The 16196-nt window shown below is 38.0% G+C and overlaps 1 protein-coding gene across 1 annotated transcript in view; it reads left to right on the top strand.

The window, feature by feature from the left end:
* The window catches only part of LOC150082232 (uncharacterized), a 1008282-nt gene that overhangs the window by 972246 nt on the left and 19840 nt on the right, over positions 1-16196 (top strand). Inside the window, exons 137-146 of the mRNA XM_090379191.1 lie at positions 872-1059; positions 3241-3436; positions 5099-5160; positions 7188-7264; positions 10937-11103; positions 11234-11500; positions 12668-12784; positions 14144-14293; positions 14586-14861; positions 15021-15287. Of these exons, the coding sequence (XP_090235317.1) occupies positions 872-1059; positions 3241-3436; positions 5099-5160; positions 7188-7264; positions 10937-11103; positions 11234-11500; positions 12668-12784; positions 14144-14293; positions 14586-14861; positions 15021-15287 (1767 nt within the window). The remainder of the gene's footprint in view (positions 1-871; positions 1060-3240; positions 3437-5098; positions 5161-7187; positions 7265-10936; positions 11104-11233; positions 11501-12667; positions 12785-14143; positions 14294-14585; positions 14862-15020; positions 15288-16196) is intronic.

Here is a 16196-nt window from a genome sequence, read left to right as displayed (position 1 = left end):
AAACACACAATTATCATCTCCTATCGAAACAAATCCGATCTAAACTGATCCAGCTACAAGACAAACAACATACGGTGGTGTTCTGCTGGATCCCAGCTCAATGTGGAATACTCGGAAATGAAAGCGCAGAAGCACGCTGTGTCAACAAAATAATCAATAAATTCAAATGTAATTTATATGAATATTCCTGTGCAAGACTACAAAACCATTATTCGTAAAACATACTACTCCTAATCGAAAAATATACAGCAACAATAAACTTATACAAATTAAGACCCAGCCATCCTTCTGGACCTCCAACACCAGGATAGTAAGAAAAGAAGTGGTTCTTGGAAGAGCCACTTCTTTCGTAAAACATCTTTTACGAAAGAAGTGGCTTTCGTAAAATGTTTTACTGAGAAGAAGATGTTCGTAAAACATAGTTTTCTCAGTAAAACATCTTTTACTTGACTGATCCTATTATCAGCAGGAAAGTCTAGAATCATTCCTATCTCACAGAAGATTCCAGGAATGTATAACGATGAAGCACATCTTGGGAAATGAAGAAAACCTAGATGAATTTTTCTACTTTCTAAAGAAGATAAGGATGTTCTCTCACCTCTAAAAACTTACAAACTTGAAACTATTATATAAATTTGATTATATAATTCAATAACAATACCAACAACAAGTATAGTTTAATAAAAATAAGGCATAACTATTTTCTGAAGGAACTTCAAAGATTTAACAATCAATCTGATATTTCATACGAGTTTAAAATATTAAATTCCATTTAATTTTAAAACACTAATTAATCACGAATGACATTTGCCCACGTGATATTTGGTGTCTTTTCATAATTTTCTGTTTCCTTTTTTTTTTTTTTTTTCAGCACCATTTTCTGATCACGGAAGCGAAATTACGCCTACCTCAAGACGCAGTCTTTCCAGACAATCTTCTTTGGCCGATATTTTGGAAGGAATTCCACCTGTCTTCTTCCAGCAACCTAAGGACAAGACAGTTGATGAAAGCACAACTGTAGAATTAACCTGCAAAGTGACCGGTGTTCCAGAACCAAACGTTAGTTTATATTTTTTTGTGTCATATGTTCATATGACATATATGTCTATGTCTATATATATGTCATATATAATAATTACAATTAAAAATGTATATACAGGACGCCAGAAGAAGTCTTCCTATATATGAAAATTCAAACTTATTAAAAAAAAAAAAAACATTTCAAATGAACAGAACTAATTAAACACTTTTCATAATAATAGACGTATCAAATTAATGTGCTTGTAAATGAAGTAATTTTATATTGTGCATATTGAAATTATTTTACCTTGAGTTTATCTTTCTAGTCAGAACAAATAAATCTCTTACCTATGACAATTAACGTAGTCTTACAGAACTAATATCATGTTTAATTAATTTCGTTCGAAATGCTGTATTAATGTACACTCAGTGATCATTGAATTATGACCACGTACCTAATACTATGCTGGGCAACCGTTCGCACGAATAACAGTCACTATTCGCTAGCCATTGACTCCACTAAATGTCTGAAGCAGTCCATAGGGATCTGCAGCCATGCTGACTGCAAGACTTTCCACAGTGTCAGGATAGATGTGGCTGCATGTCCACATGCCTGACTCCCCATTCCAAAACCTTCCATTCCATCTCGCAGGTGTTCAATTGGATTGAGGTCGAGAATTTGGAGGCAAATCGAAATGACTGATACCTTCACTGTGTTCCTCGAACCACTCGTGCACAGTGCAGGCCTGATAATACGGGGCATTATATTCTTGGAAGATTCGTTTACGTCGGGAAAAAATGCAACATGGCAGGGTGCGCATGGTCTCCTAAGAGCTGCAGGTCGCTTTCATTATATAGATCTAAAAATAGTGAAAAAATGTTGGCCCATAAGCACCAGGGGTCCTAGTTCTTTCCAGAAAAAAATGTCCCATATTAAGCAACCGCCGCCACCTGCCTAGATAGTGGACACCATGCACTGTGAATCCATGGACTCGTGTTGCTTGCACCACACACGAAGTCGTCTGTCGTCGTGTTGCATCAAGTATTTGGATTCATCCAACCAGCACACTCGTTTCCAGTCCTCCAGTGTCCAACAAGTGCATTGTTGACACAACAGTATTCGCCGTCGACGATGATCAGGGGTGAGGACAAGATGTCTCTTGGGTCATCTGCTGTTGAACCCCAACATTTGTCTGTGTGCAGCACCTCGTCATTTAGGATATTGTTCTTGTATTCCCTATATTATATTGCGGTATCAACTGTCGCTCACTAACCTGCCATTCAACCCGTACAACGCGCTGCTCCCTTCGCTCACCACGAAAATCCACCTTGCGTTGACACACCGTGGATTTTCGCCACCACACATTTTTTATACACTTTAATCACAGTGGGACATGTGAAACCGAGAAGGCGTGCCGTTTCTTATATGCAAGCACTCGACACATGAGCTCCCACAATCACGGCCTTAGGAAACTCCGTGATATCTTTGCTACGTCCCAAAACTGCTATTAGCATTAGCATTAGTAGAGGCATGTGATGCAAGAAAACAAGCTTATATAGCATCAGCCAAAAAAAAACCGTTTCACACATCCATTCCTTTTAAACGTTTGTCCAGTTCCTCCTTGAATTTATTTAAGCTATCAACTTCCACAACAACAGATGGAAGTTTGTTCCAGCAATCAGCTGACTAAAGGCAAATTTCCGCACATCTATTATACAACTGTCTTTCCTCAATTTGAATCTATGTCCCCCTCAGGTGCTTCACGCAGGTGCCTAGTCTCCAGACGCTGCAATTTTCAGAACTTTGCCTTTCTTGGTAAGACCTCTCCTTCGATCCCCTCACCAATCTTGTTGCCCTTCTCTGTACTCGCTCAAGCAACTCTACATCCTTCCTAATACGAGGCCTCCAGACCTGTATGCAGTACTCAAGGCGTGGCCTGACCATTGCCTTATACAAAGGGATAATCACATCCTTATCCCTGCTAGTAAAATTCCTGTATATCATTGACAATGCCCCTATTTTATCACTTTGGCGAATTGCACGACCAGATGCAAATTGCCACTGCTCTAGCGTACGAAGCTATTCGCCTTTTTATGCTGCGAGCTATGCGGCATAGTCCATTACTGATGGGGTTGCAATAATTCATTGATCATTGAGCGCATGTTATGCATATATTATCGTTCAAGTGATGTACTAATTAAAATATATGCTTTCTGCAGGTTGTTTGGTCTCATAATAAAAAGCCTGTCAAGGATACGGATCGTATAAAGATAAGGAAAGCTCCTGAAGGCTTGGATATCATCACAGTTACAATTACTATCAAGAACGTAAAGCAAGAAGATGCAGGAACTTATGATATTGTCGCCGAGAATGTTGAAGGAAAATCAACGACGTGCTTACATCTTACGGTTAAAGGTAAGTTTAAATGTTATTTCGGATTAGCAGAAGTGTGTTCGCCCGTTATCAAACACATGTTCTCCCACTAAGTTTCATTTTCAAATTACTTGTAAATAAATTCACTTTAAATCGCTGTCTGCATTTTCTATATATGAGGTGTGATCTAAAGTTCGGGTACCAAACTGATATATGAAAGCAGTGAAGCATGCCGACTATTTAGATGGATCTCCTTCAAAGTAGTCTCACTGACATTGTATACGTCGATTCCAATGCTTCTGCAAACCAAACTCTGCAGGTATTCCTGATGGGATAGGCTTCTTTTCGAATTGCTATTAGTTCCTGTACAGAATTCTGAATAATTTCATCAATCGTTGCAAATCTTCAAACTTTCGAGAGTCTTCAAGTTTGGAAACAAAAATAAATAAATAAATAAATAAATCACAGGAAACTAAATCCTATGTGTATGGAGGATGAGAAAGCATGGTGATTAAGCGTTTCGCAAGAAATCCTTGAATGGAAGGACTACAGAAGCGTTGTCACGATGTAAATGCCAATTCCTTGAAGTCCACTTTTCGGGACCATTTTCTCCAAACAGCATCTCGCAATTGCGGTAGTACTGCTTAATATTATTCGTGGTTCATTATTTGACCATGCGAAACAAATTTGTATGAACAATGTGAAAAGCCCTGTGAGTCATAAATACAATAATCATGATCAATAATAATCATTTGACCTAGAATGTCTTGCTTTTTTTAGGCCTTGGAGATGAAGTCTTCCATTCAGAGACATGGGCCTTTGTTTCCGGATTATAGCCATACCCTCATGATTCGTTAACATTAATTACGGAAGTCACAAAAAGTGGATCAGCAGAAGCACGTTGCTGGCCCACTCCTGATCTTGACATGCAAGTCTGGAACGCGTTGCTTCCCCAAACATTGTGTTAAAATTGATTGACGTTTTCCATAAAAAATACCAATTTCACAAGCAACTTCGGCGATAGTTAAACGTCGATCACTCCTGATCAGATCACGGTTACGAGCTATCCGTGTAATTAATCATTGGTTTGATTTGAAGGGTGGCCAGAGCGAAGATCATCTCCGACGGACAAGCGGTCTGTTTTAAACCTTGCGAACCACTGAAAAGCCTTCGAATTTCACATAGCATCTTCCCCTAATGAGACCTCATGGCCTTAATTGGTTTGGCGCTTAACGCAAGTCACAAAAAGTGGATCAGCAGAAGCACGTTGCTGGCCCACTCCTGATCCACACTCGAAAGCTGTTTTTAACATTTCGTAAGTTTCTATTGAACTTTACCCTAATTTGAAACAAAATTTGATGCAACTTCCTTCCTCAATCAGATCTCATTTTAAAACGCGAAGAAGTACATAAAACATATATTCAACGCACGCTGATCCCGACTAACTGAAGATAAACAGGTAGTTTATGCTTTACTATGCCTAGGTGTTGCGACAAGTTGCAACACCTAGGCATATTAAAGCATTGCAGAAATTCCAAAATACAAGGTTCTCAAACTTTTTTGGTCACACCTCGTACACTGTCTACTCCTCTTCCCAGTAGAATTTTACCTATTCCACATTAAACTTAAACTTATTGAAATGAATGTTGTAATATTAATGCAAACGATAACTTTCACTCTAATTTATATTTTGTTTGGTTTCAGAAGTGAAACCCAAGAAACCACCAGAGGAACCTCCTGCTTTCACACAGACCTTTGGAGATTTGGTAAGCACCAGTTTCTGACTTGGTACTAGTTGTTAATAGCGTTATTTTCTGTATCACAATAATCGAAATTGAGTGTTAAAGTTACAGATGGCAAAGGTACAACAGTATGCAAAATAATTAATAAAAGTCAATGCAATTTGGCTTTTGCGTCATAACACAATTGACACTGTCAATTATGTTATGACGCAACAGACCACTTGTGAACCAATGGGTAAAGTACGTAATTTCTGAAATATGAAAATTAGCGTATGAGTGCTTGAAAAGAACTCATAAGCTAGCAGAAGAGGTTGTAGATTATAACACGGATTCCGGTGGTACAGAAGCGTACAGGAGACAAGGGTGTAACTCATGGTTTTGTGAGGTCGTTGAAGACTTGAAATTTTTCTCCACACAGCATCCCATACAGCTACTGGAAATGTTTAGAGATCTCTGTAGATGACTGTTTTTCGAAAATCGATCAATCAGTCATTTATTGCATTAGGTTAAAACTGAGTGCTTAAGTCAACAGACTACAAAAGCGTCGGTTGGAAGAAAGAAACATTACCTAAGTATATAATTAAAAACATCGAAAATAGTATAACACCTACAAGCAAGAACTCTAAAAGACTGCCTAGCCCTGTTATAGCAATAAACAATAACGGGAGAATAACATATACCATAATATTATCATACGTAGGAAGAGTGGACGAAGGTTTTGCTAACCTATTTTGACAGATTTATTTATGCATTTGTAACATTCTTTTATATGACATACTCAGCCAGAAGTTCCTTATTGGTAATTGTAGTAACTGGTACATTAAATCGATATTGTGAGAATGTTGACCTTTGATAATTTTGAAAGGAAGATGGCGTTCCCATATCCAAGCCTATTATTGCTGGGTATTAGGGAGAATTTACTTAGAATTGGTCTTTCCATCCCACGAGATGATCTTGATAATCTATGTCCAAATTATAAAGTTTCCATTGTAATTTTACATTATAATGTCGCACAAAATTCCTTATAATCACACCATGAGCGTTCCGAAAACCGCTGACTTAAAGTAAGATTTAAAGAAAACCAACGCATAAACGAATATTCAAGAGAAGAGATCTTTTTGATGTAGTTAGATTGACAAACATGTATAAAATGATGGATTTAGGCATATCTGATTGCACAGGTCTTTTTCATTCTCCACTACCCTGAGTGACGACACAGGTGGTACATTACTCTTGGGTTATTGCTACCCATATGCAGTACTTTGCACTTGTCAATGTTAAACTTCAACTACTATTTGTATCAAATGCAAATTTGAACATTAAGCTCATTATACCTTCATCAATTTCATTGATAAATATATAAAACAAAAATGGGCCCAACACCGAACCCTGGGGACTACACTAATAACATTAGTCCAAGAAGAGCAGTGTCCATTGATTACCACTCTCTGTCTTCTTCCACTCAACCATCCCGTTATCTATAGCAGAAACTTTCCCTTAATGCCACACTGCTCCATTTTGTACAGCTGTCTTTTATGTGCAACAGTACTAAAGGCTTTCCTGAAAGCCAAGTATATGATATCAAGGTCATTTGTGAACTTCATATTGGACCATTGTTCTTGAAGTCCAGTTGACATGTTTACGACACCAGTTAAAATAAGCTTTTCCTTATAATAAAGCAATGAGACACAAATCATAAGTCACCTGGTATCTCTTTCCTCGCAGCTATCCCATAAGGTTCAACGTGATTCATTCTGTTCTGAAGGTGGTTGTCACCTCATAAGACAGATGCTGGGCTGTCATGTCCATCTCCACTCGCTCTACACCTCAGTTGAATCATTTATAAACGTCTATTTTTCATTTTTTTTATTTTTGTTAAAATACTGTACTTAAAAAAATTTAATTTAGTTTCATTTAGTATTAAAATGCTTGTTTTTTTTATAATTACTAAAATTTTTATTTAAAAAAGCGAAATTATAGTCTTGTATTTCCACAAAAAATGTTTAAAAACATTTTCAAATAACATAATTACTTTTTGCTTTTTTTTGCAGACGGTTACGGAAAAAGATACTGTCACGCTCATCTCCAAGGTGACCGGAGTGCCTCCACCTACCGTCACGTGGTTCAAGTAAGAATCATTTATGGAATTTTTTACGAATACGAATTATATGTAATCATAAATATACGAGTAAATGGTTAGGTGTTTGGCTCATCTACCATCTAGGTCTTAATGCACTGAATTCGTACGATCCTATATGCGATATTTATTGTGTCTATCCGTGTATGAGTTCCCGGGACCAATTTGGAAGCAGTCACCTTTAACACTCTGCGAAAACTAAAATCTAGTCACTTACATGATGTCATCCTATCAGAAAAAAGCTGATAACAATCCATCTCTATGCGGATGTAAATCCCTTTACTTCGAAACAACTCAACTCAGGCGGTGGGGGGGGGGGGTGAAGTGTTCCAGGTTTTTCAGATCGCCCAACATGAAAATCGCCTCTTGAATGCACATTTCTACAAACATAACACATTTTCACGGATATACACTCAATGTTCACTGAATTCTGACCACATACCTAATAGTGTGTAGGGCCACCGTTCGCACGGATAACAGTCGCTGTTCTCCTAGGCCATTGACTCCACTAGACGTCTGAAGGCGTCCTTAGTGATGCTGCCTATAGCCATACTTCTTGCAAGGATTTTCTCGGTGTAGGAATAGGTGACGGTTGAGTATCTATATCCCTCACTTCCCCTTCCAAAACATCCCCACGGATGTTCAATTGGATAGAAGTCAGGCGAATTTGGAGGCCAAGGAATCCTCACTGTGTTCTTCGAACCACTCGAGCACATTGCGAGCCCGATGACATGGCGCATTATCATCTTGGAAGATCCTGTTTCTGTCCGTGAAAAAATGCTACATGACAGGGCCATCATGGTCTCCTAAGAACTGCAGGCCTCCATATGCACCAGGGGTCCTAGTTCTTCTCACCAAAACATGCCCCATTCTAAGCAACCAATGTGTTGCTTAATGTGTTGGACAGTCCACTGGACTGTCCAGCTTAACTGGACTGTCCAACACATTAACGGAATGGAATATAGAGATTCTTGTATATTGTTGCACTGAAATTGTCTGCTACTTCATAAACGATATTTGACTCTCATCCCTCTGCTTAATACAGTGTATATTGTTTAAAACATTGGTTGTTTTAAACAATAGCATCCTTTTACAACTCTGGTCTCAGTTCAAAGTCCTATTCAGTTGGATTTTTCCTTTTTTTTTCTTTTTTTTTCCTGTTTTAAAATCTTTATAACCTCGGGGCAGTGTGTCACATTTCATGTTGATTTCAAGCGGTCTCATTGGGAAATAAATTTGCCAGGATAATCCATAAAATGAAAGAAATCTCTTAAATTTACAAAAATAAAAATTTATTTACGCACATACTGTACTCATATTTATAAAATAAATAAATAATTCATATTTATGTGTTAATATTTATAAAGAATGTAGTACAGCGTAAGAAGATTTAACATGAAATTTAATACGAAATTTTTTTTTTAAAGGGAACGATGAAGTTCTCTTTTCCACTCGGTTTTACCTTCCTGCCAATGGTACTCCTTAAATTTCGAAGCATCATGGTATGTTTTACTTGTAGGAGAAAGTGGCGTGTCCCTATTGTTTCATTCAGTCAAAAAAGGAGCCAAGTATGGAGATTTCAATGTACCTCTTGTTTGTAAAGATGATTGGAGCAATTTTTTTGGGCATTAAGTTGTAACTGGATGTTAGCAAGAAAAGACTAAATTTTGGAGCTGGAAATCCTTGGACATCATCAGGCACGAACGTAACTACTTTATTAAATATTATAAAAAAAATACAAACCCGAGGAAAATCCCATAAATTCCTCGCCCCATTGAGAGGATTCAAAGTCAGGTTTTTTCCACTCGGTGGTTGGAAAGGCCAGTGCAGAATTCCAATTTCAACTGTATAGAGCAGGTCCATGTCAATTCGGCGATTGAGCTCGGTATATAACAAGTCGGGGCATGACAACTTGGTGAATGACATTTTGCTGTATGTGACAATTCGGTGAAAGACAGTTGGTGACTACGACGATTCTGTGAGAACAACAATTCGGTGTGCCACACAAGAGATCAGAAATTAACAAAATCAATGAAGTAAAAGGTTTAAGAAAGAAAAGAAATTTTGGAAACTTAGAAAGGAGGAATGCGGAAATTTAGAGAAAAGAAAATAACATTTTTTATCCATTTATTTTGTATAAAGGATTGACGCCGATTCTTCTCATAGGCAGGTTGGAAAGTGAGTACGTGCCTATTTCAGCGTAACCCGTTCCATATTGTAACACCTTTAATCCAAGATTAGTTATTAATTTTTTTCCAGCATACTTAATCAGTTGAATCCGCCACAGGCCCTGGTGAAAACGCCTCAATAGGTCAAGAGCGCTTTTCCATGTAGTGGACTCGGACTCCAGCGCCCGTGGGTAGAACGGTTGATAGAATCGCCGTCCTACCCACACCGGGTGGAAAAGACATGAGTTCGTGTCCCGTCGATGATGTGGGGCCTTTTTCACAACGTGGCTGAGTTAGTCGGTCTTAGGCGAAGGGTGGCATAGTTTTTTCTCTTGAAACTTGGGTTTTTCGTTCACCTAACAGAAAATCGACCACAGAACACGCGCAATTTATTGACAGTATAAACGGAGCAATATGGCCTTAGTCGCTGATGCTCCTAAAATCCTATTACAGCAATAACAACTCGAACTCCAATTCCGACCACTACACAGTCTCCAGGGAAGCTTACCCGCCGACTCTTAATCAATCCATGATACTAGTCTGCTACTAACTTCTTTCGATTACCCAGCTGGCATCCATTAATGATCTCTACTTTTGGTCTCTGGAACAACTCTCCCCTTCCCCCCCCCCGTGTGTATTTCCTAAAAAAACGTGCAACTTAGAGAAGTGAAATTAAAGTGCGAGCAAGGTTCTCTTGGCACTTCTTTAAAAAAAGTAGAATGTGCGTTAAAAAACAAAGGTGGATAGTACAAAAATATAAAATATCAAGAACGGTATCGCGATTACCAAATTCGCCATTTACAGCACGGATGTTAAAACTTTTCATTTTCTGTCTTGCTTTGCTATACCCCGAATTCACCCAAAGAATTTACCGAATCTTCGTATTCACCGAATTGTCGAAGCCACCAATTGCCTTTCACCAAATTGTCACATACAGCGAAATGTCATTCACCATATTGTCTCGTACAACTTTTCTTGCAACAAATTGACGTGACCTATACAGAGGACTCATGGAATAAACAAGAACGTCGGTCAGGGCCAGACCAACGCGTCCCACATCGGTTGTCCAACCAGTCACTGTTCTGCAGAAGTAATGGAGGACTATCCCTGCCGCTTATCGTTCATTGGTGGAAAGCATACCCAGGATGGAGTATGTCATTGCAATCAAAGGAGACTGCTATGACGTATCTCCAGAAATTACCTGGTATCCTAACTTTATTTCAAACTGAGAGTTTATAAACCTCTTTGAAACTTCTAAACCGAGACCCATATCAATCATTTGCTGTATATACTGAATAAACATCCACTTAAAAATATATGTCCTGATATCCTAATACTTCAAGAGTGCATTTGGCAATCTGTTGTCTTGTTTCAAAGTACTTAAAAGTCTGATTTCTTCTGCCTTCTTTCCCTCACCCAGAAATGAAAAGATTTTGTGTGTTGTAATGAAGTCATGTTGTTAATTAAAATCACCTTTTTTCTTTCATTGTTTCAGAAACGACAAACCATTGAAACCATCAAAAACAGTGAAACCGACGCAAGACAAAGACGTCCACACCCTTCAGATCACAGACACGGGTCCTAAAGATAGCGGAGAGTACAAGTGTGTGGCTACCAATCCGAAAGGAAAGGTAGAGCACACAGCCAAAGTCACTGTACAAAGTAAGTGTTGCTGAAATTGATAAATCAGTTTTTCCAGTAAAATTGAAATGAAAATCTAACAACCTTAATGTTCACAACAGATATTATTGGTTTTTCTCAATAAAATGGTATTTTTGTATTGAATTTTTAGAGGCCGGTGTCGAATTTGTGGACAAAATTAACGATGTTGAGGTGAAGGAAAGAGATGCAGCATTGTTTGTAACTCAAGTTTCCCAGCCCGATGCCGAGGTCACCTGGCATAAAGATGGAGAACAGATCAAGGAGAGCGAAAAGTATGAATTCGTCAAAGAAAGCAAGTTCAGGAAATTGGTTATCCACGATGCCCAAATTACTGATGAAGGCGAATACACATGCGTTCTGGGGGAACATGAATGTACTGCTGACTTGGTTGTTGTAGGTAAGTATTCCTTAGTGATCAAACAAACATCTTGTTTGCTTAAAGTAATTCTTTCTTAAACAGAATTTTCTAATTTTATATTGCGGATTTATGAAGGAGTCCAACGTTAAGAATATTTAATGATATTGGACTTGAATCCTCTACGCTAAGGAGTAATTTTCGGAAATACATGCGAACAAACGTTGTTCCAAAGGACAGAAGTAGACGCGATAAATGAACAATAAGAAAAGTTAGTTGGTGCATGTTTCGAAGATAGAGGTGGAATTACGGATCTAATTCAGAAAAATGGTAACCATGGAAATATCTGTAGAGAAGGCATTGCAGCCGAAACTGAATGTTGTTTTGGCTAGGAATAAAGCGAGTTAGTAAAAGGAGATCAGTAATTAACCTGACTGCTCCCTTTTGGACAGAGTCGAGGAGTTAAGAGAGGTTTGGGAGCACCAGCCCAAATGACATTAGGACCAGGAGGCTTCCTGGCAACGAGATTGTAGTGCCGTTTAAAGTGTTGAGCGCAAAAAATCATTGCTTTATCACACTAGACAATGATAATCCCTTGTATGCGAATAATTGTTTTAATTATTTTTAATTTTTTACCATTTTATGAGTACAAATACCAATTTTATAAATACGAATTTTATCGACGTAAGTTATGAAAGGGTAACGGGCCACATTAAACCTTTGACAGCGAACCAGTTTTTGGACCGTGGGTTGCATCTCAGCTGAGTGAGAGAAAGTAAGGTGTGTGTGTGTTTGTCAAGTTGTGTGGTTTTTTTTTTAGGCGCATCAGCAACTTAGGCCATATTGCGCCATTTATGTCTGTAAATTGCGTGTGTTCTGTGGTTAATTTGCTGTTTGCTGGACGAAAAATCCGAGTTTCTGGAAGAAAAACCATGCTACCCTCGTCTGAGACCAGCTGACTCGGCCACATTGTGAAAAAGAATTCGAACTCAGGTCTTTTCCACCTACTGGGGTGAGGACGGTGATTATATCAACTATGCTACTTACGAGGGCTATATGTGTGTGTGTGTGTGTGTGTGTGCTGATAATAGATTCTTTCTACCAAAGGCTTTGTCCCATCATTGTGTGTTATAAGTTTACTGAAACTGTTAAACATATTACGCATTCGTGTATAAGCTACTTCATTTCTTGTTTTTTTTTCTTCCTCAGAACTTCCTCCAGAGATCAAGAGTCACATGACGGACGTGACAGTGGCTAAAGACGAGACAGCAACATTCCAAGTGGAATTAACGAAAGGAGATGCTCGTGTTCGATGGTACAAAGACAGTAAGTTTCACTTTTTTTTTTTTCACTTTCCCTTTTGACTCCCTCCTTCAAGTTTTCTTTGATTATTTATACCAATTCATCAAGTAAAAGGAAATATTTATCTGTTAAATTCAGGGGTGTCATTCATCTCGTTCCCCAAACTACGCTGTACGACCAAAATATTAGAGCCCTTCCTCATTTGCATTGGTGCGGGGCAAAAGAAATAGATTCAAATCACAGGAAATCACATTAATATGATTATATGCAAATATTAATGCCTTAAACACCATCAGCATAATCGAAACGCATTAAAATATATTAAAAATAATTGAAACGCATATTAAAAAAATACTACAAAATATGTAGATTTTTTTAGGAATCGTCGAAAGACACGATATCCACTTCCAAAGGTAACTGTGACAGAAATAGGAGAAGGAGTGTAGATTTTTATGTAAGACTGCGAAGTTGAATCGCCGATGTAATGCCGAAGAGTGGCGGAATACTTTCAACTTCGTCTGAGATCAACCCATATCTTTTCGAACAATAGCCAGAGAATCTACGAAATCTGAGGTTAGCCAGCTGTCACCCTGTTCGTAAACCACTATTTCAACCAAAAACTGAAAACAGATATTCCAGTAGTATTGGATCTACACATCTGGATTGTAGAATATTAAAAGAGATATTTTGTTTTGACGAATTCTGAATTGCACTCTTTTGTACAGGCAGATGGAATAATTATCTGAAAAATGCTTTCACGGCATCGATAAGGTCTAATGATACTCGTGAAAGAACAATAAAAAAGTTGCAAGTTTGAACAAATTTATCAGACGACGCGTTAGATCCGTTTGTAAAAGGTTCGAGGAACATGATAAGTTCAGTTACCTTCCTTGCTCCTCTAGTCTCCAGATTGGAACCTCTTACTGGGTCTATTTGAACGTAGTGCTCGCACACTGGTGCATAGTCTGCGGTCCTCATCACTAAAGAAACAAGACTTAAAATTACACTAGATACCTTTCAGTCATTAGATGAGTCCGTGCCACGCCAAACGAATTCAAGCTTTAATTCAGTCCTAGGTGGTACAAGATATTGAAGTTCGGCTTCTAATATTTTGGTTGTGCAGTGTGTACAAGTGATGCAATGAAACAGTAATGAACAATGATGAAGTGCTCGTAGAGAAAACGTAGTACGTATATATTAGGCTTCCTCCCAAAAATTATCCTGTGAAAACGAATATCCATTTTGAACTCTCGATTATTTACAGTCGAATTCGTTATAAAATTTGTGTTAGTAACATTAATAAGTAAAACAATAATAAAATATAAAGTATATTTTTACTTTTTACTCATTAAAGCACAAACTTCCTTTTCTTTCATTTTTCAGACAAGGAAATTCAGTTTAATGAGCACGTCCTCCTAAAGATCGATGGAAAGAAACAGAAACTGATAATCTACAACTCCACTTTCGAAGATGCCGGTACTTATAAGTGCACCGTGGGAGACAAAAAGAGCACCGCCAGCCTAAAGGTTGAAGGTAAGAATAATATCACTAGCCCATCGGTCTCAGGTGGAGATCGCATTGTTTTTTTTTCCCCTGGAAACTCTGGTTTTTGGTCCAGCAAACCAGGCAGCCCGACCAGAGAATCCATGCAATTAAAGACACAATATACTGACACCTCACAGCCTTACTTGCTTTGACGCTTTACCTACACCTAACATAATTCACAATTCTCGTAATTCAGTGTTTTGCGCCGTTACAGAAAAGTTTACATTAAAAATAAATATCTATGGTTCTAAGTATATTTATTCTTCCACCTTTCTTTTAGCTCCCACTGTAGAATTTACAGCCAGACTTCCAGAGAAGATCTCAGTACCGCAAGACACAGATGCTACCTTCACTGTGGAGTTGTCGCGTCCTGACGTAGATGTCCAGTGGCTGAAAAACGGAAGTCCAGTGTCCGATAAAGATAAAAAATTCCGCTTTATTAAAGACAAGACCGTCAGAAAGCTGGTTGTAGAAAAGGTGAAGAAAGATGTGGACACTGCAGAATACACCTGTAGTGCCGGCAACGTGAAGACTTCCACCAAACTAATCGTCCAAGGTAAATCCATGTTGAGATTACTTCTTAAAAGGGCATCTGTAGTTAATAAATGAGTGTTCAGTACCACTCATCCTTTGGAATAATGTCTAAATTTCTGTGTTAAACATATTTAGCTCTAATTATGGAAACTCTGTCCTAATTCATGGTTCTCTCTTACAGAAGTGTCTGCAGAATTCACTCTCAAGCTTCGTGATGTAATCGTCAGAGAGAGTGACACTGCTGTTTTGTTAGTGGAGGTCACTAGAGAGACACTGGAAGTAAGGTGGTTGAAGGACAACGAGGAAATAACTCCCACTACTCGGCTACTGATGGAAAAGGAAGGAAGGAAAAGGAAGTTGCTCATCAAGGACGTTACACTGGACGACAAGGGCATGTACACCTGTGTGCTAGAAGAAAACACCTGCACATCTCATGTTACTGTAGAAGGTAAGCTTGCGTTGTAATTGCAACTTCTACTAGAATTGGCTCGTTTGCAATATCCAAAAAGCAGTTTGTTAAAGTATTCAGAGAAATCGTTCCAAAAGGGCACATCTGTTTACATTATAACTATTGCTATGTACTGAAAGGTGGGTAGCTTTTAGCTATAGGGTTCGTTATAAAAGTGATTGAGCAAATATCACTGGATTCAAGGTGTTTTGAGATTTGGGAATAAGTAATAGTCTTAGAGTGCAAGATCTGATGAATGCGGGGAATGAAGAAGCTGGAAGCCTAGTTCAGCCAATTTGGCATGTGTTTGATGTGCACTGTGTGCCGAAGCATTGTCTTGCAAAAGCAGCACTCCTCGGATGAGCTTTCTCCTGCGTTTGTTCCTTCAGTTTGTCCAAAAAATAAAAATAGATATTAGAATTTTTTGAGAAAAAGGGGCTGTTTAACATAAATAGATATGCCCTTTAATAATTTGATACCAGTTTGTAAAAAAAAAAAAAAAAAAAAAAAATTGAAGTAGGCCGGGTCAAGAATTTATTCGTCCTCCCCTCATATGCATATAAAACTGAAAAAGTCAGTTCGTCAGTTATGTTCCAAAATAAAAATGAATAAACCATTTTGTCATAAATTAATAAGCTATATTTTTAATTTTTGCACATGTCCTTTAATATCTGTATACAGTATTTCGAAATAAATATGACACGAAAGAAATAATAAATAATTAAAAATATATCGAGTGAAGAAACCAAAAACGGATAAGTGGACGAGGGACTTTAAAAAAATGTAAAAATTGTAATAATACTTTCTGGAATATTCATTGGAACTGACATAAAAGACAAAAAACACATAAAAATGCAGAAAACGTAGATTCGGAGATCGTAAAATCGAGTTTTCATTGTATGATTTTCT

The sequence above is a fragment of the Mastigoproctus giganteus genome, chromosome 8 (assembly GCF_048544385.1).
Source record: "Mastigoproctus giganteus isolate SK-2022 chromosome 8, ASM4854438v1, whole genome shotgun sequence".
Taxonomy (NCBI): domain Eukaryota; kingdom Metazoa; phylum Arthropoda; class Arachnida; order Uropygi; family Thelyphonidae; genus Mastigoproctus; species Mastigoproctus giganteus.
This window is presented reverse-complemented; position numbering and strand designations above follow the sequence as displayed.